This window comes from Myxine glutinosa, chromosome 2 (genome assembly GCF_964187855.1).
Source record: "Myxine glutinosa chromosome 2, kmMyxGlut1.1, whole genome shotgun sequence".
Classification (NCBI taxonomy): domain Eukaryota; kingdom Metazoa; phylum Chordata; class Myxini; order Myxiniformes; family Myxinidae; genus Myxine; species Myxine glutinosa.
Window position 1 is genome coordinate 153,872,569 of NC_136262.1, and position 25,067 is coordinate 153,897,635.

The following is a 25,067-nucleotide window of genomic DNA, read 5'->3' on the forward strand; positions in this document are numbered from 1 at the left end:
CGTTTTTTGGACATAGCTCGGTAACTACTTGTCCGATTAATATGAAACCTTGAAAAGGCACATCCTCAGGTCCCCAGCAATATACCTGGCAAGTTTCAAGTATATCGGACCGGTAGTTGTCGAGAAACAGCGGTCGCATACACACAGACAGAGATTACTGGCATTATAGATAGATATAGATGTTGCTACAAGAGAAAAGTTCAATTACCTCTAATATTTGCCGTACCTGCTCGATTGGAACAACTGAGGGAGTGAGAGGGGGAGAGGAGACTGAGGGAGGGGGGAGAGGAGACTGAGGGAGGGGGAGAGGAGACTGGGGAAGGGGTGGAGGGAGATGAGACTGGGGGAGGAGGGGAGACTGGGGGAGGGGAGAGGAGACTGGGGGAGGGAGGAGAGGAGACTGAGGGAGGAGGAGAGGAGACTGAGGGAGGAGGAGAGGAGACTGAGGGAGGAGGAGAGGAGACTGAGGGAGGAGAGAGGAGACTGGGGGAGGGGGGAGAGGAAACTGGGGGAGGGGGAGGGAGGAGGAGACTGGGGGAGGAGACTGGGGGAGAGGAGACTGGGGGAGGAGGAGAGGAGACTGGGGGAGGAGGGGAGAGGAGACTGGGGGAGGGGGGAGGAGAGGGGAGACGGGAGAGGAGATGGGGAGGGGAGAGGGAGAGAGGAGTGGGAGGGGGAGAGGAGAGTGGAGGGTTGGAAGAATGAGGGGGGAGGAGTAAAGTGTGACCCCCCCACTCTCCCCCGTGTGTGACCCCACTCCCCGATGTGTGTGGGTGATCCACTCCCCCGGTGCAGCGTGCGTGATGTGGGAGGGATGGGGGCGGGGAGGGAGAGGATTTGAGCTCTTGAAGTCACATTTTACATGAGATGTAATGACACATTTCAAACTGTATTTCCCATGTGCACGCACATGCATTCACATGTTATCAGAAGTAAATATATTGTGTAGATTTTGTGGATCTGATAAATTGCCAGTAACCATTTTACAAAACTGAATGTGCAGCATCTAAATGAAGATGTCCAAATGTCATACACGCCCATGCCCGTGGGATTCCCATGGGTGACCCCACGAGTTTATTTATATTATGTTGAAGGCTCCTGTCACGGACTATGTAGTCCTCATCGAGGCCAGGCCTAAATAAAAGAGCTGCATTGATTGAAAGGTAAAGAAAGAGAGAATAGTCTAGAGTTTTTGAGGAAGTAAAAAATCTGATTTTTGAATAGTGGAGTTCCATAGTTTGGCAGTGTTGGGGAAGAAACAAACATCATAACGACCCACCCTTGATTTGCCAATGGCCACACAATAATCATGAGATGTAGTGGCTTGTCGAGTATTCCATGGTCTTGTGGCGGACACGATGGCTCGCTGGCACGGTGACATCATTCCGCGCACCAAGAGGGTGTCGAACTGTCGATCACGCCCGAGGGGTAGGCGTGGCCTCCGGATATACACGGGGCTCGCAGCCCCGAGCAAGTCAGTGCTACAGTTTGAGCTTTACAATAAAGACTCTTTTGACCCTACGCGTTGTGGCTTACCTTCTTTGGCAAACAAGTTGCGTGCGTAGCACCACGCTTCACTGGTGACCCCTTTTGGTTTCAGCCGTCGCTGACCACAGAACGCGCCATGGCCAGCAACGCGGTCGCGGTAAAGCTCCCTGAGTTTTGGGAAGCACAGGCCGAGGTATGGTTCATGCAGGCCGAAACACAGTTCCAGCTTCGAGGAATAACGGCGGACGAGACGCGTTACTATCACGTGATCGCCGCCCTCGGGCCCCGGCACGGCCGCCCGAGTCGTGTCCATCCTGCGGCACCCACCGGCAGAGCACAAGTACAGGGCGCTCAAACGTCTCCTCATTGCCACGTTCGGCCTCACGGAGTTTGAACGGGCAGACCGCCTCCTGGACCTTCCCGAACTCGGCGACACACGACCATCGGTACGGATGGACTACATGCTGTCGTTGCTGGGTGATAAAGCCCCGGATTTTTTTTATTCCGGGCGCTTTTTCTACGCCAGCTACCGGCACAGGTACGCCTCGCGTTGGCCGGTTCCAACATAGGGGAACCCCCGCGCTCTGGCCGTCGAGGCCGACAAGTTTTTTGCGGCTTGTGACACGCGGGCGAGCTTCGGTGCGGCCGTCGTGGATCCCGAGGCTGATGCCGCTGCACACCTCGTGGATCCCGAGGCTGATGCACACCTCGTGGCCGCCACCACGCCCTGCCCACCACCACTGCAGCGGCGAAAGCCGCGGCCTCCGCCGCAAGCCTGGTGCCGTTTCCACACCAGGTTTGGCCACAAGGCTAAGAAGTGTTGCCCGCCGTGCTCGTTTGGCAAGTCGGGAAATGACCGAGCCGACGCTCGGTAGCGGCCCTGAGCGTCGACAATTCCGGCAGCCTCTTATTCATCACGACACCTTGTCCAGGCGCCGCTTCCTCTGCGATACTGGAGCACAGGTAAGCGTCATCCCAGCCCACAGGTCCGACAAGCGAACCGCGGGCCAGGGCCCCGCGTTGCTTGCAGCCAACGGTACACCCATACGCACATTCGGGAAGCGCTGCCTCTCCCTGCGGTTTGGAGGGCAGCGCTTTCAATGGACGTTCGTAACCGCCAGCGTGCCCATGGCAATGCTCGGTGCGGACTTCCTATGTGCAAATGGGTTGCTGGTCGACGTAAAGCACAGACGGCTCGTCCAGGCCGAAACCTTTAGCTCGCTCGCTTGTTCGCTGAGCAGCTCGTTGAGCGGCTCACTGAGCGGCTCACCGAGTGGCTCACCAAGCGGCTTGCTAAACGGTTCCGTCCCGGCGAGTTTGGTTTGTACGCTTCCGGCAGCGGATGACTTTACCCGCCTCCTTGCCAGTTTCCCGGCCCTCACGCGGCCCACCTTCTCGGCGGTGGCCGTCAAGCACGGGGTGGAGCATCACATCCCCACCGTCGGGCCACCGGTCTACGCCCGGGCACGCCGCCTCGAGCCGACGAAGCTCGCGGTGGCGAAAGCGGAGTTCGCTACGCTGGAGCGGCTGGGCATCGTGCGGCGCTCCAAGAGCGCTTGGGCATCGCCGCTGCACATCGTGCCGAAGCCTGGCGGGGGATGGCGGCCGTGCGGGGACTACCGCCGCCTCAACGATGCTACCACCCTCGACCGCTACCCGGTCCCTCACATCCAGGACTTTTCCGCCCGGTTGGCGAAAATGTCCCTCTTTTCCAAGGTGGACCTCATCCGCGGCTACCACCAGGTCCCCGTCAGGCCGGAGGACATACCGAAGACGGCCGTCATTACACCATTCGGCCTCTTCGAGTTTCTGCGGATGCCCTCCGGGCATCTGCGCGACTTGGATTTCGTTTACGTCTACCTGGACGACATCCTCGGCGCAAGCGCGTCCCGTGAGGAGCACCTCCGCCATCTCTGCACGCTCTTCGAACGCCTGGGCCAGCATGGCCTGATCATCAACCCCGCCAAGTGCCGGTTCGGCGTCGCCGAAATCGACTTTTTGGGGCACCGCGTCACCAGGCACGGGGCCATCCCCTTACCGGCCAAGGTGGAGGCGGTCAGGGGGTTTCCGCGTCCCCGCACGATCAAGGGGCTCCAGGAGTTCCTGGGCATGGTGAACTCTTATCACCGGTTCCTGCCTCGCATCGCCCAGCTCCTGCGCCCCCTGCACGAGGCCCTCCGGGGGAAGCCGGGCAAAGGTGACGTTGCTTGGACCGAGCCGATGGACGCGGCGTTCGCGGGCGCGAAGCTCGCCTTGGCTAACCGCTGCGGGTGCCGGGCGAGTTCCTCCCCGACTCCACGGCACCATGGTCCGCGGCGCAGCAGCGCTCCGCACTGCAGGAGACCGCCCAGAGGTTCGCCCCGGTGCCGACGGCGCACCACGGGTGCCCGCCAACGCACTTCGCCCCGGAGCTTCGCACGGCGGAGTACGTGTTTGTCCGCCACGACACCCACCGGACACCGCTGCGGCCCCCGTATGACGGGCCCTTCCGTGTGCTGGAGACCGGGGCGAAACACTTCACCCTGGACATCGGCGGTACTCCTGACCGCGTTTCCGTGGACCGCCTCAAGCCGGCCCACCTCGATGTGGACCACCCCCCCGCCAGTGGCTCGGCCCCCGCGTCGGGGCCGCCCCCCGGCAGGCGGACCCCCGGCACCGCCCAGCCCCGCCGGCACACCACCACCCTGTCCGGCGGCATCCCAGACGGCATCCCGGCATCCCAGACGCCGCCAGCCGCCAGAGGGCGATTTCGGCCGGGTCATCCGTTTGCCCCGCAAACTGACCCTTCAGGTGCGCGGGAATTCTGGGGGGGGGGGGGGGGGGGGGGCGTGTGGCGGACACGATGGCTCGCTGGCGTGGTGACATCATTCCGCCCACCAGGAGGGTGTCGGCTACGCCCGAGGGGTAGGCGTGGCCTCCGGATATACACGGGGCTCGCAGCCCCGAGCAAGTCAGTGCTACAGTTTGAGCTTTACAATAAAGACTCTTTTGACCCTACGCGTTGTGGCTTACCTTCTTTGGCAAACAAGTTGCGTGCGTAGCACCACGCTTCAGTCTCGTTAATGGCAGAGGTATACAGGCAGCAAGTTCTTCGGAGCAGAAACCGAAGTCATATCTGTCGGAAAGAGAAAGAGCCAACTTTGCGGCGTAATTCGAGCAGATCGAGTTTTCAGGTCAGATTGGGAGAGTTGATAAGTCGGATTACTTTTGATTCCATTCTCTCCAGTAAGTATGTGGAGCTAGAACCTCCCCAGATGTGAGAGCAGTACTCTACACAAGGATTAATGTACTCTATTAACAAATGTCTTACAATTCGGCCTTCACCATCTAAATTTACTTAAACTCCCAAATATATTCCGTTCAGCTGAGTCAAAAGTTGTTTTTTCTCAAAGCATTCGCCATGCTGGATGACCTCATGACATTCCGGTGGGTGGTGCTTCGGGCACCATTCCATCATGGAATTCTTGTTATTTCATGGACCTCCAATCCTATCAAATGTGATACGTTCCCATTACCCAACTTTGATTGGTATATGTGCTAGTTGATATTTAAAGGACCTATACATATACAATATGTTGTGTAACATAATTGTGGAATTTTTGCCTGACCACCTCCCCCCCCCCCCCCCCCCCCCTCATACTTTTATCCAACTTTTTATAGTGTTCTTCCTTCCCAGTTCCCTGTTATTACTTCCCTCCTTCGCTTCTCTCAGTTTTCCCTGTTCATTCAGATGTAATATATAAACGGCCTCCTATTTCATAGAGACATTTGAGTTTTGTCATTAGGACACTCGCTGTGACACAGACTACATGTACTCATGCACGTGTGGTAGAGGCTTTACCTGGCAGTGTATAGCAGCCCCCAGACTGTTGGATCGAGTGTGTTGCCTCATGAGGTTTCTACTTTTAAAGGAGGACTTTTGCCAGTAGTTAAGGTAAACAAAATGGTTTTATGGTAATGTTGTTGTTGTTCTCATCTGCTTCCCTTTTATAATGGATGAGGCCCGATAGCACCAAGCTCCTGCTTTTGCCCTACCTCCACTCCCCATCTGTCCTCAGCCAACGCTCTCCACTCTCCAACCACCGCCACCTTACATGTTTTCCTCTTCGCACAATCCTCCCGTCTCAACCGTAGTCGACCTCTTCCTCCGACCTTGTTCCCTCAACTTATCAGCCTTCTTTGCTTTATGAATATGACATGACTGAAGCTTATGAATATATCACTTATGAAATATGAACTACAGAGTGTTTCAAAAAGATTTATACAACTTTGACTTCCTGCCATATCTTTGTTTTTTGACCGACATCGTTTTCCTTTTCAGGGTTTGGTGGTGTTATCGTGTATTTGTTCCCTGGGATTTTTAGCTTCGTAGCTCAACTATGCCATTGACAGTGGAGCAGAAGACAAAAGTGAAGCCCATTTACACTTGAACGGTGCCATCAACAACCACAACAACATTTTCTGGGGGGCAGAACCACCTGAGGAGATCACTGAGAGGAGGTACCTTAAAGGGATGAAGGTCACATGCTTCTGCGCCTTCAATGCCAGATGGGGAATGCGAGGGCCTTACTGGTTTGAGAATGACAACAGCAGGACGGTGACGATCAACGGTGAGCGCTACCGAGCCGTGCTCTAAAGGTTCCATAATGATCGAGCCCAAAAGGTCACCCCAAACCAGCTCAACAAGACCTGGTTTATGCAGGATGGTGCACCCCACATACAGCTGGTGACACCATCACTTTCCTGCAGCAGCTCTTCAGAACCCTGGGTACCACTCATGACTGGGCACCCCATAGCCCAGACTTAAACCCTCTGGACTACTGTTTCTGGGGGGCTGCCAAGGGCTCTGTCTATGTCAACCGCCCTGCCACACTGGATGATCTGAAGCAGGAGGTGTCAGACTACCTCCAGGCAGTGCCACATGAGACCGACAGGAAAGTTGGACAGAAGTTTGGAGTCAGGGTCAATGCCTGTCTGAACCGCTGAGGGGCACACATTGAGAACGTCAATTACAAGGATTTTGCGTAAATGCCAATTTCAGACCTTGGGCTCTCACTAACTCTAGCAGTGACTTACTGCAATAGCAATCAGTGATGGAAAATGCCATGTCATAAGCTTTCAATAAACGTTTGGTTCACGTTCCTAAGGTTTCTGTTTCTTTGCAAATAAACGTTTAAAGTTGTATCACTCTTTGAAACACCATGTATGTATATACAGTCACGTGAAAAGTAAGTACACCCCATGTAAAGTTTTGACTTTTTCAACATATTTCAACATACAGCTATTTGATCTTCATTTCAACAATATTGATAGATAAAGGTGATATAATATAACAAATGTCATGAAACATTTACATTTTGTAGTCCATTGTATAATTTAAATAAACATAAATGCAAATTTCGCATGTGGAAAAAATAAGTACACCCCTACTTCACTACTTCTTCAAATCTACTACTTCTACTCAAATCTACTTCAAAATAAGTACAGTATCACTACTTCAAATACCTAAAATTAGAATCAGGTGCACCAGCTCAGGTGTAAATGATTAGAACATCGTTAGAGAGGATCTTGGAGGAACCTGTCTTATTTAAACCTCAGACATTTAGTTTGGTTTGCTCTTTGTTGTTGAAGTGTGCAGCGTCACCATGCCCAGATCAAAAGAGCTCTCTGAGGCCTTCAGACAGAAGGTTATAGATGCCTATGAGTCTGGGAAGGGATTTAAATAGATCTCCAAACAATTTGAAATCAATCATTCGACTGTCCGGAAGATCATCTACAAGTGGAGAAGATTCCAAACAACTGCCAACTTGTTCAGCCAGGCCGCCCCAGCAAGATCAGCCCGAGAGCAGACCGCAAGATGCTGAAAGAAGTCTCTAAGGACCCCAGAATGTCATCACGGGACCTACAGGTAGCTCTTTGATGTCAAAGTTCACGACTCTACCATTAGAAAGAGGCTGCACAAATTTGATCTACATGGGAGGTGTGCCAGCAGGAAACCTTTGCTGTCCAGAAAGAACATCAGGACAAGACTAAAGTTTGCCAATGAACACCTCGGCAAAGACCAGCACTTCTGGAACAATGTGCTCTGGACAGATGAGTCAAAGGTAGAGCTATTTGGCCACAGTATCAGAAGACATGTTTGGCGAAAACCAAAGACAGCATTTGACCACAAGAACCTGATACCAATTGTAAAGCATGGTGGTGGAAATATTATTATGGTTTGGGGCAGCTTTGCTGCATCAGAGCCTGGGCAGCTCACCATCATAGAATCCACAATGAATTCTTCATTGTACCAGAGGGTGCTTGAGGATAATGTGAGGCCATCTGTCGGAGAAGTTGAAGCTCAACCGAAGGTGGACCTTGCAACATGACAATGACCCTAAACATACCAGTAAATCCACCAAGGAATGGCTGAAAAGAAAGAAATGGAGGGTTCTGGAATGGCCAAGTCAAGGCCCGGATCCAAATCCCATCGAGATGTTGTGGGGGAATTTGAAACGAGCTGTGCATGCAAGAAACCCCTCAAACATCACACAGCTGAAAGAATTCTGCATGGAGGAGTGGGCAAAAATTTCTCCCAGTCGAAGTCAGAGACTGGTAGACAGTTATAAGAAACGCCTACTTGAGGTTGTTTCTGCCAAAGGGGGCAATACCACCTATTAGAGCCAAGGGTGTACTTACTTTTTCCACATGCGAAATTTGCATTTATGTTTATTTAAATTATACAATGGACTACAAAATGTAAATGTTTCATGATATTTGTTATATTATATCACCTTTATCGATCAATATTGTTCAAATGAAGATCAAATGATCTTGGAGATCTCGGAGATCTCGCGATCTTGGAGAATGGAGATCTCGCGAGATCTTGGAGACGGCGGCAGGGATTTTCGAAGCTCCACACGGTCTCCACGTTTTTCGAAGTTAAGTCTGTTCACAATTGTATTTTGTCGAAACTGTATTTATCTTTCGGTGTGTGAAGTTATTGTGTGCAACTTTGGTTGTTTCTCGGTGTTTATCTTTCATAAATTGATCGTCTGTTTGCCGTGTCGTGTCTTGAGGCCTTGTACAGTGTGCACTGTACAACCTTGAGGCTTTGTTTTTCTCTCAGCGGTCCGTCTTTTGTGATCCAATAACTTTCGTTCTCTGTATTCCCAGTCTTTTCACCCATAGCCTACTTCCGTGTGTAAATCTCAACTCAAAAAAAAAAAAAAAAAAAAAAAAAATTCCCTTCTCTGTTATCATTCGTTTATTCATTCTTATTCGTTCGTTCGTTCTTCGACCACGTGTTTCTCCCCCATTTCCCCAGATAGTTTTCACTCATTAACCTTCAATGTTTACACTTTCCCCTCAAGTTATGTATTCCGTCATATTTTATAACACCTTTTTCTTCTTCTTCTTTAAAAGGCTGCTTTCGACTTGCTCACCAAATCAATTCATCCCAAAAAAAATATCCATCTCCTATAGTGCCTTTTTTCTACATTCCCTAAACTCTCCTGCACTCCATCCTCCATCCAGCGTCCTTAAACGTATTTTTAACTCGGAAGGTCACAAGCAACTCATTTTGCAATAAATGTTCGTTTCCCATAAATCGTACACTTTCAAAAATCCAATCTCACCCCTCCCCTCCAAATCTTCCCCATAACCCCTCCCCTCCAAATCTTCCCCATCACCCCTCCCCTCCAAATCTTCCCCATCACCCATCCCTTTCAAATCTCCCCCCTTGCCCCCTCCCTCCTAAACGACCCCCTCACCCCTCCCCGCCAAGACGCCCCCTCGCCCCTCCCCTCCTAGACTCCTGCCTCACCCCTCCCCTCCAAATCTCCCCCATATCCCATCCCTTTCAAATCCCTCCCCTTGCCCCTTCCCTCCCAAACTTCCCCCTCACCCCTCCCCTTCAAATCTCCCCACCCTCATTGCTTCTCAATTTCCCCCCTCTCACTCCCCCTCCTCAAAGCGTCCTCCCCGCTTCTTCCCCCTTCAAACTCTCACCTCCATCTCCCCCAACCTTCTGCCTCGCTCTTCCCCCTCCTCAAATAACACCTCATTGTGGCTCACCCAATCACCATCAAACCTTTTGTCCGCCCCATCCTTCCCTTTCTCCGAGCTATTCTGAAATCTCTGACACACCTTCAACAGCTCTCCCTACCTCTTCCACCTCTTCCACATCTTACCCTACCCCTCCTCCCCCCTGTTCTGTATCTGATGCTCCCCCTTCCTCTTCATTAACGGTATGGACCTCAAACATCCGGGGCCTTCGTTCAAACTTAACTGATCTCTCCATACAGGTTGCTTCTGTCAAACCAGACGTGATCTGCTTAACAGAAACTTTCCTCCTTTATGATGTCTCTGATTCCATAGTATCTCTCCCGGGCTACTCCCTCCTCCGGTATGATAGACCTGAGCCTCGTCCTGGAGGCGGGGTTGCTATCTTTATCAAAAACTCTCTTCCTCACTCGCCCTGCACTGCACTCTCTCCACCTCACCCCCAGGAATACCTCTGGCTACGGCTTCCCCTTCGCTCCCACCTCTTGTTCATATGTGTGTTGTACCGTCCACCAAACAGTGATGACTCCATCTACATCTCGCTGTCTGATGATATGGACCAACTTCTATCTACTCATCCCAACTCTCTCTTCCTCATATGTGGTGATTTCAACTGTCATCATGCCAGTTGGCTGGGTGTGGGTACCTCTCTCACCAGCCATGGCTCCTCAGCAAAGGACTTCTGCGACTCACTGGGACTGACACAATCTGTCAATTTCCCGACCCGGATCTCAGTCAACGGAACATCTTCTCTTCTGGACTTGGTTATGACTAACTTCCCTGAAAATGTCTGCTGCTCTTCTTCTGCTCCGATCGGATCATCTGATCATGTCCTTGTTAAAGTGGACATCTCTCTGACCATCCTCAGGGAGCCTGCTCAGCGTCGACGAGTCTGGCATTTCACTCAGGCCAACTGGCACGGTCTTCAAGCAGCCATCAATCATCTGGACTGGTCTCCCATCTCTACCACCTCTGACATCAACTCATCCTGGGAATTCTTCCAAAGTAAATTGCTCTCTCTCATGCACAGATTTATCCCATCTCGTCTTCAGTTGTCATACCCTTCCTCCCGTCCATGGTACACGGAATCTTGTGGTGAGGCTGTTGCCCAGAAACAACTTGCCTTCGTCTCCTGGAAAGCAAATCCAACGGAAGGAAATCTCATTTCCTTTCACAAAGCCCGAAACAAGTGTGTGTCCACCCTCAGGAGAGCCAGGAAACAATATCTCTCCGTTCTCAAGACCGAACTCTCTTATCTGTCTCCCTCTTCCAAATCCTGGTGGCGTCTGGTCAAATCCGTTTCTGGTGTTTGTTCCCCCTCCATCCCCTCCCTTACCTCAAACGGCTACACAGCTGACTCCGCACGTGAAAAAGCTGAATGCCTCAACTCTGTGTTTGCCTCTAAATCTTGTGTCCCAAACCCATCCCTCTCTGTACCCACCATACCCAGTCGTACCCTGCTGCTCCTGGACTCCGTGTCCTTTCCTCCTGACAAGGTGGAAAAGTTTCTGTCAACCCTCGACTCTGATTCTGCAACTGGACCCGACGGCATCAGCCCACGGGTCCTAAAATCCTGCTCTGCTGCTCTATCTCACCCTCTCTCTGTTCTCTTCACCCTCTCTTTTGCTCAAGGTCAACTGCCATCTGCTTGGAAATCAGCCAACATCACCGCTTTGCACAAAAAAGGTGCAAAAACAGATCCTAGCAACTACAGACCAATCAGCCTTCTCCCAATTATCAGCAAAGTCATGGAATCCATCATTGCTTCGGATATGAAATCTTTCCTCTTCTCCAATGGCTTGATCTCTGATCATCAATTTGGTTTCAGACCAGGTCACTCTACTCTGGACATGCTGCTTCTGCTGTCTCAACAATGGATGGAGGTCCTCAATGCCAAACAGGAAATTAGAGCTGTCTCCCTCGACATATCACGTGCCTTCGACACGGTCTGGCACCCCGCTCTGCTCACCAAACTCTCCTCCTTTGGTATCCATGGAAATCTCCACGCATGGCTGGCGGACTTCCTCTCTAGTCGTCGTCAACGTGTGGCCCTGAATGGGTTTCTCTCATCTCCTCTTCCTGTTCAGGCTGGAGTTCCCCAAGGCAGTGTTCTGGGCCCCGTGCTTTTTCTGGTCTTCATCAATGATCTCTCTGACTCTCTCGAAAATCCTCTCTATCTCTTTGCTGATGACTCCACTCTCTGCCGCTCCATTCCTCTTCCCTCAGATCGGCAGTCTGCTGCCTCCTCACTCTCTGAAGACCTGGACAAAATCACAGACTGGTCAAACAAGTGGAACATGTCTTTCAATCCTGACAAATCTCACACTCTTACTATGTCTCTCCGAAAAGATCGACTGGACAACCCTCCCATCTACTTTCTCAACAATCCTCTCCAAGAAGTTCTGTCGCTCAAGATTTTGGGTCTCACTATCTGCCATGATCTTTCTTGGGAAAACCACATTTCCAAGCTGGCCTCCAAAGCCAGTCGCTGACTGGGCATCCTCCGTCGTGCGAAGTCCTTCCTCGGCACACCTGAGCTCCTCACCACATACAAGGCTTTCATCCGCAGCTCAATGGAATACTGTTCTCCCCTATGGGCCGGTGCTCCTGCCTCACACCTAGCTCGGCTTCACGCTGTTGAAACCAAAGCTTTCAGAATTATTGGAATCTCCCGCGATGAAGCTATCTCTGAGGGCCTTTCACTCACTCACCGCAGGCAGGTAGGTGGTCTTTCTGTCTTCTACCGACTCCTCTCCGGCCTTGCACCCCCAGCTCTCTCTGTGCTCTGTCCCCCAAATATTCCTACAGGTCGCACAAGATCTGCCAGCAACCCTCTGATGGTTAAACTGCCGAAATCTCGGCTCTCTGCTCACCTTCACTCTTTCATTCCTCTTTTCTCCCGCCTCTGGAACAAACTCCCTCACTCCCTTCAATCCCACTCCTCCCTCCAGGTCTTTAAAACAGCTGTTCACCACCATCTCTTATCTTCCCCCATCCAAAACCTTGATCTTTTCTACCCCCGCTAATTCACCCCAGATCCACCTTGTTTGAAATTCCAACTTCTTTCCTGGAAGTCCTGGCAGTGTCCATATGTTTTATACCTCTCCCACCGCCCCCTTCCCACGCCCCCCCCCCCCCCAAAGCCCTCGCCCTCTCTCAGATCTCTCGATGTCTCCATGTCTCTCGGTCCCTGCTCTCAAATGTTGTGTTTGTGTCCTTCCCCCTCTCTCCCCATCTTGTCTACCGCTCCCTATGTTATATGTTTTTTGTGTCGGTTTGTCTTTCTGTGTGATTAATGTTCGCTCTTTCACGAGCCTCGACCTTGTATACAAAAAAAAAAAAAAAAAAAAAAAAAAAAAAAAAATAGCTGTATGTTGAAATATGTTGAAAAAGTCAAAACTTTACATGGGGTGTACTTACTTTTTCACGTGACTGTATATATATATACATATACAGATGGAACCTGCATATTGAACAGATATAATTTATGCACATGATGTCGGGCATCATGTCATTGGGTTAGTGTGCTTCTTTGGTTAAATATATTGTTTCAGTTGCGGTTTAGATGTTATGATGGGCCGAGCGGATGGTCCAACCGCGACCGTTACAGGATCCCCTATTGGCCCGACTCCCCCAACGTTGACCAGATCGCACCACAGATATTCAATCGGGAAACCTCTAAAGCGACCGAAAGAGAAGGAAAAGAGAAGAAGACAGAGTACGGAGGAAGAACAGATTTATTATACACACACAAGCAAAAAGAAGGAGCGACCAAAATTATTTACAAGCAATGGATGGAAGAAGCAGTCACACAGTGAATCGTTAACTTATACGATTCAATTTACTTAACCCCAGGACAACATTCAAGACAGACGACGTTCACACTTACACGGGGGAAATTGCAGGCAGGATTGGCGGAGGTGGGTTGCTGGAGAGGGAGGCAGGGCGTTTTTGGCGGGAAAACCCTCGGTCGCGTATCCGCTGCCGATGCTGTAGACGTCACGCGCTGGCTCGGTCACACCTGTTCCTCTCCTTCTGGTGGAGCCGTCTCCCTCCTCTCAGCGCGTCTCTTCAAACCTTGTTTCCTCCCCAAGTATCTCTCCTTTTTGGTTTGGAGCGTCTCTCATCTCACAGCTCATAGCTCATCTCTCAGGTCCTCTCTCATGTCATCTGGTGAAGCAGTCCCTTCCAGTCGCTTTTATTACTCCGGGCGGAATCAAGCCGCCGGCTGCGAGGGCACGCCTACCGGGTCGCTAACCGCGGTGCTGGTTGGCTGTTAGGGCTGTCCGATTCCTCTTTTGGTCATGACGACGTGCCACGCCTGTGAGTTGGCGGCTCCTACCCCCCTCTTCTCCAAGATGAGCACATGGCCAATGGCGGCTTGCGGGATTGAACACCACTCGCACCGCTTTTGAAAGGAACTTTGGAGAGCGGAGATGATTGGGGAAATTGAAAGGGCCTACGCTTATTTCGTTTGATACAATGCAGAGTCAATCTAGTGGGAAACACATATTTAGCCTACATAGAAGGAAATAAACTATTTAAAAAGATATATCGTGGCCTGTGTGTAAGTTTCATGGAATTAACTAGGAGGACGGCTGCGACCATTATTTACATTACGAGGGTGTTACACACAACAAAACCATACTTTTCACATTCGTTACACTTCCTCCAAAATTGTTACACTTCTCAAAAACCGTTACACTTCTCAAATTCGTTACACTTCTCAAAACCGTTACAATATATATATATATATATATATATATATATATATATATATATATATATATATATATATATATACACATACATACATACACACACACACACACACACACACACACACACACACACACACACACACGCATACTTAGTTATATTATTTACGCTTGGTGTACCCAATTAGCCCGTACAGTGGAAATGGACAATTTGATGGTCACAACACAACACTAGCTCTACTAATGGTGGTGATTAATGATAAAACCAATATATCAAGTTATGCCACTTATTTCCCTTAGACTGAAATGTTGTCTCATTGTTTGATATGCATTACTGTGAACTGAACTCAGAGGTTCTGGCTTGGAATTGTATTCCGGCCTCCAGTGAACCGACAGCATGTTCCACCATTATAAATTAGCTAAATTATTGATGGTTTTGAAAGGGAATACTGTGTCTCAGATAATGTGTCGAGAGGTTGCATTGTTTGTCATTGGTATATTTTTCATGGTTAAACAAATTTTTCCCTCTTTTTTTTTTTGTTTGCCTGATGATCTCCCGATGTCCCTGCTCTCTACTGTTGTACTTGTGTGCTTCCCTCTCTCTCTCCCCATCTTGTCTCCCACTCCCTTTATTATATGTTTTTTATATGTCCGTTTGTGTTTTTTGTGATCAATATTAACTCTTACACGAGCCTCGATCTTGTATACAAACAAACAAAACAAACAAACAAAAAAATACACAAAAGACACTGAATACTTCAAATTCCCCAAAGACCCATAAATACCCCAAAGACCCAAAAGACTGAAAAGACCCCAAGACCCTTAAAACCGAAAAGACCACAAAGACCCAAAATACACCAAATACCCTTAAAGACCACGAAGACCCCCCAAAAAACCCAAAGACCCTCAAATATCCTGAAGACCCTTAAATATCCAGAAGACCCAAAATACCGCAAAGACCCCAAATACCTCAAAGACCGCAAGACCCTTAAAAACCCAAAAGACAACAAAAACCCAAAAGGCCCTGAAGACCCAAAATTCCCCAAAGACCCATAAAGATCCCTAAGACCCAAAACACTGAAAACACCCCAAGACCCTTAATGACCCAAAAGACCACGAAGACCCAAAATACCCCAAAGACCGAAAAGACCCAGAAGATCCAAAGACCCTTAAATACCCATAAGACCTAAAAGACCCTGAAGACTAAAAATACCCAGAAGACCCAGAAGACCATTAAATACCTCAAGGACCCAAAATATCCCAAAGACCCCGAAGACCGAAAAGACCCCGAAGACCGAAAATACCCCAAATACCCAAAATACCCCAAAGACTCAAAATACATCAAAGACCCAAAAACACCGAAAATATCACGAAGACCCCAGAGACACAAAATATCCTAAAGACCTTTAAATACCCAAAACACCCCAAAGACCCAAAAAAATTGAAGAGACCCAGAAGACCAAAAAGTCCCTGAAAACCCAAAATACACCAAAGACCCTTAACGACCCCACAGAACCAAACAATTCAAAACACCAAAAAGACCATTAAAGACCCTGAGAGTGCCGTGGACCCCAAAGACCTAAATTACCCCAAAGACCCAAAATACCTCAAATACCTAGATGACTGAAAAGACCTGAGGACCCCAAAACACCCAAAAGATCCCAAGGATGCAAAAGAGCTTGAACACCCAAAAGTCCCAAATGAACCAGAGGACCCAAAAGACCCCGAGGACTCCGAAGACCCAAAATAAGAGTAATTATGTATTTTACATTGGAATTGTAGACAGTGGCTTGTAAACCGCGCCTCAAGGTCGGTGTATGGAATAGTGGGGCAGCTTAGGTAGTGGATGGGGACATGCCGGATAAAAGCACCAAAATTTTATCAGGCAATCTTCAGGGTCCGAGCTATGATTCTATAACCGGCGCCAAGCGATACGACCACTCTTATTTGAAATTCTTTATTATTTGTGAAAAAATTTTTTGGAAATTTTGGAAAAAAAAAAACTTTGGTTTTTGGAAAAGAAATGGTTTTATTGCAGAAATGAGAATCTTTTCCAAACATTTTGGTGTAATTGTTTTTAAAATCGAACATCTAGAAGTATTTTAAAACAATATTTGAAAATTAGGTGTCTCGGGTGCCTCTTCTTTAAGATTCAGGACATTCTTGAGTACAATCCATAATTGCAGCCTATCCAAAGTTGAGTGGGAATCCAAATTGATGAACAATGGTCAGACCCTTTTAGAAGAGGAAAGATAGTGTTTGCTGCAATTATGGATTCCATGACTTTGCTTACAACTAGAAGTGAGCTTACGATAAGAAGTAGATAAATGCATTTGTTTTTTCACTCTACTTGGGATGGCAATGATGTTGGCTGTCTTCCAAGCAGATGGGAGGCAGCTTAAGTGAAAGGACGAGCTGATGAGACAGAGCGGAGGCAAGAGCAGCAGAGCAGGATTTGAGTATATTCAGACTGTTGCCATCTGTGACCAATGCAGAGGCCTAGTCGAAGCTGGGCAGAATTTTTTCCACCTTCTTTAGGGGGGAAAAATTGTTGCGTCCAGGAGGCAGTGAGACCAAGTGTTTGGATGGTGTGTCTGTGTCTATGTGTGTGTTGAGTTGGACACAGAGGGCTACATTGTATAGCTGAGCGTTGAAGGCAAACATTGAGTTTAGACAAGCAGAGTCGGTAGCTACATATATAAATTAACACATATAAATGGAAAAAATTTCCCAGAGTTGATGGTGTATTAATAACCATATTTATTATCCTTTTGGGGAAAAATGAATTAATTTCACTCAACAAGTTTATATGTTTCTCTGTGAAGTACAGTTGTAATTTCACCAGAAAAGTTTGCTCTTTCCGTTTATAGGGAATGGCACGATGAGTTGTCTAATTTTCAATTCTCAACAACGCAGTTGCCATCGTTTTCTTCAACAGGTTTTGTTGTATTTAATATAATTCAGACAGGAAATAGATTATTTACTGGAGATTGATTATTGTTCCGGATGAGATTGTCTCTGGCTGTCTGTGTAAATAATGGTCGTGCGTAAGTCTGCATGTCAATTGCTCCCGTGCGGTCGCTGCGCACCAGTGCTGATTTGTAATGTGATCTTGTGGCTTTTCTGGGGTGCTGCTGCTAAATGCGTCGGCTATCAAAGTGGTTCGTGCCATGCATCTTGAGTGATGAAGATTGAATTTGATAATTTTGAAGCTTCCTGCTGACAGCAGATTTTATGAAATCCGAGAACGAATATATGAGAAGAATAAAGAACCACCTTTAGAGGCCATTTTTCCCCGCAGAGCAGGGGTTGACCTTTTTCGGGCACCGTGGTCCCCTTTTTGAAGCAATGTTTTATGGCCGAATGCCCTTCTTGCCGCCAACCCTGTTAGTCGCCTCTTGCGACACACAGGGAATTACCAGTGAACTGGTACTCAATTTGCCGACCTCGGAAGGATGACAGGCTGAGTCAACCCTCCTGGCGTTAATTCAGCGATCGACCGGGATTCGAACCCAGGATCCCAAGTCGGCACCCTAACCGCTAAGCCAACACCAAGCTAGAACGAATATATGAGCTATTTGAAAAAGGAGAAATGTTATCAATCGGTTTGGTATTGCAGTTGTGATGCCCAGGGCTACTTATGCATTGACGGTCTTCCTGCAGGACCCCGTTGATGGTCGCCTGCGAGCATGGCAGCCGAGCAGCGGTCGAGGCGCTGCTCACCAAGGGGGCGGATGTGCGGGCCAGCGACATCCGTGGATACAATGCACTTCACTATGCCAAACAGTCCAATCACGCTGCCACTCTCGTGCTCATCCAGGAAGAGGCAGGTGGCAGTGGAAGTGCAAGTCCAAGCTGCCCATCATCAGTTGAAGGCAAGTTGGGAAGCACCCAGCACATAAGTTCTGGAGGGTAAAATTTTTGGGTACGATTTTTGGGTACCCTGAGATTAGGCCAGAAAAAGATAACATAAATTGATAATTTTTGAAGGTAAAATCGTCATAATGTTCTCTTGCAGGGGCATTTTAAAATGCTGTAAATTCCCATGCATACAAAGTTGGCATGGCATAAGACCTTAACGGCTGAGCTACGCGTTCCCGGTTCTGGGTTTTCAAACAAATTGTGAATATTTTTGAAGAGTTTGTTGATCATTTAAACTTTTTCTTCCCTGCAGCTGGAGAACAGTTTGGCATGAGAGCATTACAGGTATGAACTAGAACGGCACTTGGTAGAGCGAATACCTCTGCCAGGCTGAACAGTTTACGTTTTGTATCCCACTGATAGGCCAGATCTGCATCTAGATCTGAACCAAATCTAATCGGATTGTTCTTGTCACCAAACCAACTCATGCACCAAGTTTTGTCATAATCCATCCACAACGTTTTGAAATGTCACACTATATATCGTTTGTGGCCCTATTCCTCAATGGTGAAGAACTATCTTGTATCTGCAACATTTGGTGATAATGTATTCGTGACAATTTCCTCCCATTAGAAATCCAAATTGACTTGTGAAATAATCACTTTGTATATTTCTTTCCTGTCCCAATACTTTTGGTAACATAGTGTACATTTGGTATAGGAAAGGTTTTTACAACTGTGTTTTGAAAAGGCATTTCAAGCTTATAACCTCAAACGGTTGATTCAGCCAGTTTGTACCTTCAAGATCATTGGAATCTCTGGCGATGAAGCTGAGTCTATCGGTCTACCTCTTCGTCATGACAGACATGTCGGTGGTCTCTCTGTCTTCTACCGCCCCCTTTATGGTGTTGCACCCTCTGCTCTTTCCATGCTTTGTCCTACCAAGGTTTCTGCAGGGCACACACACCATCCACCATCAACCCCCTTCTGGTGAAACTACCTAAATCCAGGATCACTGCTCATCTCCACTAATTCGTTCCTCTTTTTCCCACCTGTGGAACCAACTTCCACACTCTATTCATTCGAACTCTTCCCTCCAGGTCTTCAAGATAGCTGTTCACCACCATCTCAGCCCATCTCCCATCCAAAACCATGATCTTTTCTACCCTCATTTTTCCACTCTCTCCCCAAATTTTCCTTCTGTATTCATCTTGTTCACCCCTCTTGCGTTTCGCCCTACCCTCATCATTACCTGCATCCCTTGTTTGTCAGTCTCTGTCAATTTTTCCATCCGCCTTGCTCTTGGCATTTCCTTCTTCTGCTGTTCCTTTAGTTTTGTTATGTCCTTATCCATTCTGTGTTCCAGCTCTTCCATGAGCCTTGACTATGTATACAAAAAATGGTATTCAAGGCACCAATGAACAACACTTCTCATGAATTATATGGTTGTCCTTCCAAGGTATTATATATATATATACTAGCTTGGCTCGGCTCGCTATGCTCGCCTCACCAAGCGTCGATACAATTGAAGTTGAAAAAAAAAATTCCCCCCCCAAAAAAAAAAAAATTGGAAATTTTTTCAAACAAAATACCCTTAGGACATACCGACGGGAGAGATATGTGCATTCCAGAAGTTTGGTACGATTTCACAAAAGTTTGATAAAGTAGTTCAGTGACAACACAGGACAGGACAGGACAGACGCTGCACAAATATATATATATATATATATATATATATATATATATATATATATATATATATATATATATATATATATATATATATATATATATGTATATGTATATATATATATGTATATGTATATATATATATGTATATGTATATGTATATGTATATATATATATATATATATGTATATATATATATATATATATATATATATATATATATATATATATATATATATATACATATATTGTTATGGTTCTCCGCCGCCCTTCTTACCCTTACCACGGGGGGGTTAATCCCCTTGTTCTTTCTGGGCTTGGCGGAACCGAGAGACTTGAAACGCCTCTTCCGGACAACCGCAAGGTAGGGTTTCGGGACCAAGTCTCGCTCGTACCTAAATCCCTGCGCCGCCATGGAAGCAGGGAAGCAAGCCTCGCACGAGCCACGTGTGATTTGGGTACACCGAGCGGATTGAGTACCACGTCTTCCGTGCAGTTTTTAGTAGTGGAACCCGATTCGGGCGGTTCTATTCGTACCACGCTTAGTCAATGAGGAAATCACAGGAACGATCGAATGGAAAGGAAGAACACAGGTTTAATTATTATTCCCACACATATGTACAATGATCGGTAGATGCAGATACACAGAGCAGCACTTAATCAATCTTATTCTTAACTCCCAGACTCGGGCCCGTCACACTCACACAGGGAATTGCAGGCAGGTTGATGTTCAGGCCAACCGCGCCGACGTGGTCGTCCAGGAACGGCCCTGTCCGGCTCTCCACGGTCCCAGCAAGTCCCGTGAAGAAGGCACGCAGGCAGTGGAAGGATCCTCGTAGCGCGTCTCCCGAACAAAAGGCAGCCGATGAGGTAGGAAGGAAAACGTACGCATCTCTGCGCGGCTGGCGGTTACACAGCGCGTTATCACTCGCGTAACTCAATGCACTATACGCGGCTCGGCTTCAAGCTCAACCGAGCGTCACTTCATACGAGCGCGTATCCTGGTTCATGCGCGTCTTCCTCCATTCAATGCCAACTCAGTCCTCGTTCCTCAATTGCTGCTTGAACTCCTGGGTGCCAACTCCTCACGCGCTCTCCTCTTACTGCTCGCGAGTCCTCCTCGTCACACCTCCTGGGGGCTTTGCGCGACGGGTTATATCGGTACGCCCCGAACCTTCTCGAACCCTCTCGAACCTTCCAACCACGCCCTGTGACGCAGTGCTGCCGCCACACCCTGTGAGCCCTGATTGGCGGCTCGTACTTACCGTCAGCTTCTCTGCCGCCCTCATTCGGTCCCGCCCCGACCCTCCTTGGCCTGCCTCGTGTTAATTCGCGCCAAAATGAACCAAAGGCGGCACAAAGAGGCTTGAGGCTAGGGAGGTGGGATAGTCAATGGAAGTAGGAGTAGGACCTATTCTCCTTACTCTACTCAACACAGAACTAACAAAGGAAAAGGACTATTCTCACACATACTATGAAATAACTGAACTAACGCGAGGCTACCTGTTGTTTGTGTGACGAACTATGAGGGGGAAATTTAACCTTTATTATACAACTGTTACCAAAACTCTAAACCGCAACAATATATATATATATATATATATATATATATATATATATATATATATATATATATATATATATATATATATATATATGAACTGTAAAGAAAAAATGAATTTGCAGCAATAACAACCCACCAAATGGGGTTGATAAAGTTCTGGAAACAGGTTAATTTGGTGAAAGCTTCTACATTCGGCCACATCGCTGCTGCGGACTCCGTTTCGTGATTAACTGTATCTCATGTTGTTGTACGTATTAGTGACGGTATCTTCAGGCATAGGTATCTTTATTGTATGTATTATTATTTATCTTTATTGTATTGTACGTATCTCCAGGCACTGCATAACGTCATTGCCGAGCACTGAAGGGGGCCCGGCAATGACATGCGCTGAAAGGGAGTACTCAGTTTTCACTCCGGTTTCTTGTTTCTTGTTTGTCCGGGCGATATCTCAGCCATCCTTTGAGCTAGGAAGCTGAAATTTCGGCAAAATAGTGAGCAAGTACTTTGTCAAAAACTGTATTTTTGGTTTTTTGATTAATAAAGTAATTGATGAGTTACTTAATAATTATTATTGATTTATTAAGTACTTATTTATTTCCTTTCTCTTCTGGGCGTTATCTCAGACATTTTTTGAGTTAGGAAGCTGATATTGGGACACGACAATGACCAAGTGATTTGGCTGTAAAAGCTATTTTTGATTTATTGATCAATTAATCGATTAATTATTTAATTTTTCGATTAATGCCTTAATTGATTTTTAAAGAGTTACAGATTCGGATAAAACAGTGGTGGTTTAGGTATTATATTAGCCAATTGATTTATAATTTAATTATTTTATGATTATTATTTCTTTATTTTCGTAATTAATCACTTATTTATTTTCTTTCTAATCTGGGCAATATCTCAGGCACCTTTTGAGCTCGGAAGCTGATATTCAGACATGACAGTGACCAAGTCATGTGGCTATAAAGGATATTTTCGATTTATTGATTTATCAATTAATCGATGAATTATTATGTATTGATTAGTTAATTAATAGATTAATAATTTAATTTTTCTCGTTTAATGACTTAATCAATTTCTTGTCAAAAAGTTACAGCTTCGGATGAAACACTGGTGGTTGAGGTATGCTATTAGTCAATTGGTTAAGAAAATAGTTTACGATTATTATTTATTGATTTTAATTATGCTATTAACCTTTAATTGAAGGAGATCTCGCGAGATCTTGGAGACGGTGGCAGGGGTTTTCGACGGTCCACACGGTCTCCACGTTTTTCAAAGTTAAGTCTGTTCACAATTGTATTTTGTCGAAACTGTATTTATCGTTCGGTGTGTGAACTTATAGTGTCCCCCTTGGAAGTTTCTCGGTGTTTATCTTTCATAAATTAATCGTTTGTTTGCCGCGTCGCGAGCAAGGCCTTGCAGCCTCAGGCTTCCCCCGTCGAAGGTTGTTCCTTCCTTCGCTGTTTTGCTAGCTTTTTTGATTTCCCCTTCTCCACCAAGCTTCACCAAACATCTACTATTTGTCTAACGTTGTAACCCCCACACCCCCTCCCCCCCAAAAACAAACAAAAAAACAAACAAAAAAACTTTTGTTTCCCTTTCTCCTCGTGTGCTTTTGCCTCTGCCCATGTGCGCTGTCTCGCCCCGCCCCCATTTTCCCCTTGCCTTCCACCTTTTGCCCTGTTCAAGTGACTCGTGGTCGTCGCTCTAGGCTTCCTCTACCCATTGGTATTTTTGTGAATATAAGATTGTTCTTCACAGTTCTGTTTAAATATGTTTCAACTATCCCCTTCAGTGTTTTATTCAGTGGTTTATTACAACACGCTGTTTTTCTTCTTATTTAAAAGGCTCCTTTCAATTTCCTCTTCAACTCATTCCATTTCAAAAAAATATTCAATCTCTTATGATTCCAAATCACTCCATGCTCTAAATTCTCATTCATTCCATCCCTCCTCCATCGTTCTTAAACGAATCGCTAACTTGAAAATCACAACAAACCCAATTTGTTATATATGTTCATCTTTCATTAATCATCCACTTTCTAAACTCCCCCCTTGCCCCTCCCCTTCAAATCTCCCCCCCAACCATCCCTCCCAAATTCTCCCTCCTCCCACCTCCTTCTCAAAGCTGCCTCCTCCCCACTTCCTCTCCCTCCTATGTCATACCTCCACCTCCCCCAACCTTCTACTTTCCTCTGCCCCCCCTCAAACAAACTCTCACTGTGCCTCATTCCATCACCATCAACCCTTTCGTCCTCCTCATCCTTCCCTTTCTTGTAACTCTTCTGTAATCTCTGACACACTATCAACTGCTCTTCCTACATCCCCCTCTCACCCTTCATCTGACCCTACCCCTCCCCTCCCCTGTCCTGCACCCGATGCTCCCCCTCTCTCCTCACTAACGGTATGGACCTCAAACATCCGGTGCCTTCACTCAAACCTGATTGATCTCTCCATTCAGGTTGCTTCTGAAAATCCAGACTTGATCTGCTTAACAGAAACTTTCCTCCTTCAAGATGTCTCTGATTCCTTAATATCTCTTCCTGGTTACTCCCTCCTCCGGTACGATAGACCTGATCCTCGTCCTGGTGGTGGGGTGGCTATCTTTATCAAAAACGCTCTTCCTCATTCTCCCTGCACTGCCCTCTCTCCACCCCACCCACAGGAGTACCTCTGGCTACGGCTTCCTCTCCGCTCCCACCTTTTGTTCATATGTGTTCTGTACCGTCCTCCAAACAGTGATGACTCCATTTACATTTCTCTGTCGGACAACATGGACCAACTTCTATCAACTCATCCAAACTCTCTCTTCCTCATATGTGGCGACTTCAACTGTCATCATGCCAGCTGGCTGGGTGTGGGTTCATCTCTCACCAGCCATGGCACCTCAGCAAAGGACTTCTGCAACTCATTGGGACTGACACAATCTGTCAATTTCCCGACCCGGATCTCAGTCAATGGAGTATCTTCTCTTCTGGACTTGGTTATGACTAACTTCCCTGCAAATGTCTGCTGCTCTTCTTCTGCTCCAATCGGTTCTTCTGATCATGTGCTTGTTAAAGTGGACATCTCACTGGCCATTCTCAGAGAGCCTCCTCAGCGCCGACGAGTCTGGCATTTCACTCAGGCCGACTGGCACGGTCTGCAAGCAGCCATCAATCAACTGGACTGGTCTCCCATCTCTAATGCCTCTGACATCAATTCTTCCTGGGAATTCTTCCAAAGCAAACTGCTCTGTCTCATGCACAGATTTATCCCATCTCGTCTTCAGTTGTCTTACCCTTCCTCCCGTCCATGGTACACTGAATCTTGTGGTGAGGCAGTTGCCCTGAAACAACTTGCCTTTGCGTCTTGGAAGGCAAATCCAACTGAAGGCAATCTCAGTTCCTTCCACCAAGCTCGAAACAAGTGTGCTTCTACCCTCAGGAGTGCCAGGAAGCACTATCTCTCCACACTCAAGATTGAACTCTCAAACCTGTCTCCTTCCTCCAAATCCTGGTGGCGTCTGGTCAAATCCGTTTCTGGTGTTTGTTCCCCCTCCATCCCCTCCCTTACCTCAAATGGCTACACAGTTGACACCGCACGTGACAAAGCCGAATGCCTCAACTCTGTGTTTGCCTCAAAAGCTTGTGTCCCAAACCCATCTCTCTCTGTTCCCACCTTTCCCAGTCGAACCCAACTGCTCCTGGACTCTGTGTCC

General features: G+C 47.4%; 1 protein-coding gene across 8 annotated transcripts in view; it reads left to right on the forward strand.

The window, feature by feature from the left end:
- The window catches only part of LOC137422254 (uncharacterized), a 305,787-nt gene that overhangs the window by 224,648 nt on the left and 56,072 nt on the right, over positions 1 to 25,067 (forward strand). For all 8 annotated transcript variants that reach the window (XM_078771835.1, XM_078771837.1, XM_078771840.1 and 5 more), the window contains 2 exons: positions 17,916 to 18,127; positions 18,427 to 18,458. In XM_078771835.1, the coding sequence (XP_078627961.1) occupies positions 17,916 to 18,127; positions 18,427 to 18,458 (244 nt within the window). The remainder of the gene's footprint in view (positions 1 to 17,915; positions 18,128 to 18,426; positions 18,459 to 25,067) is intronic.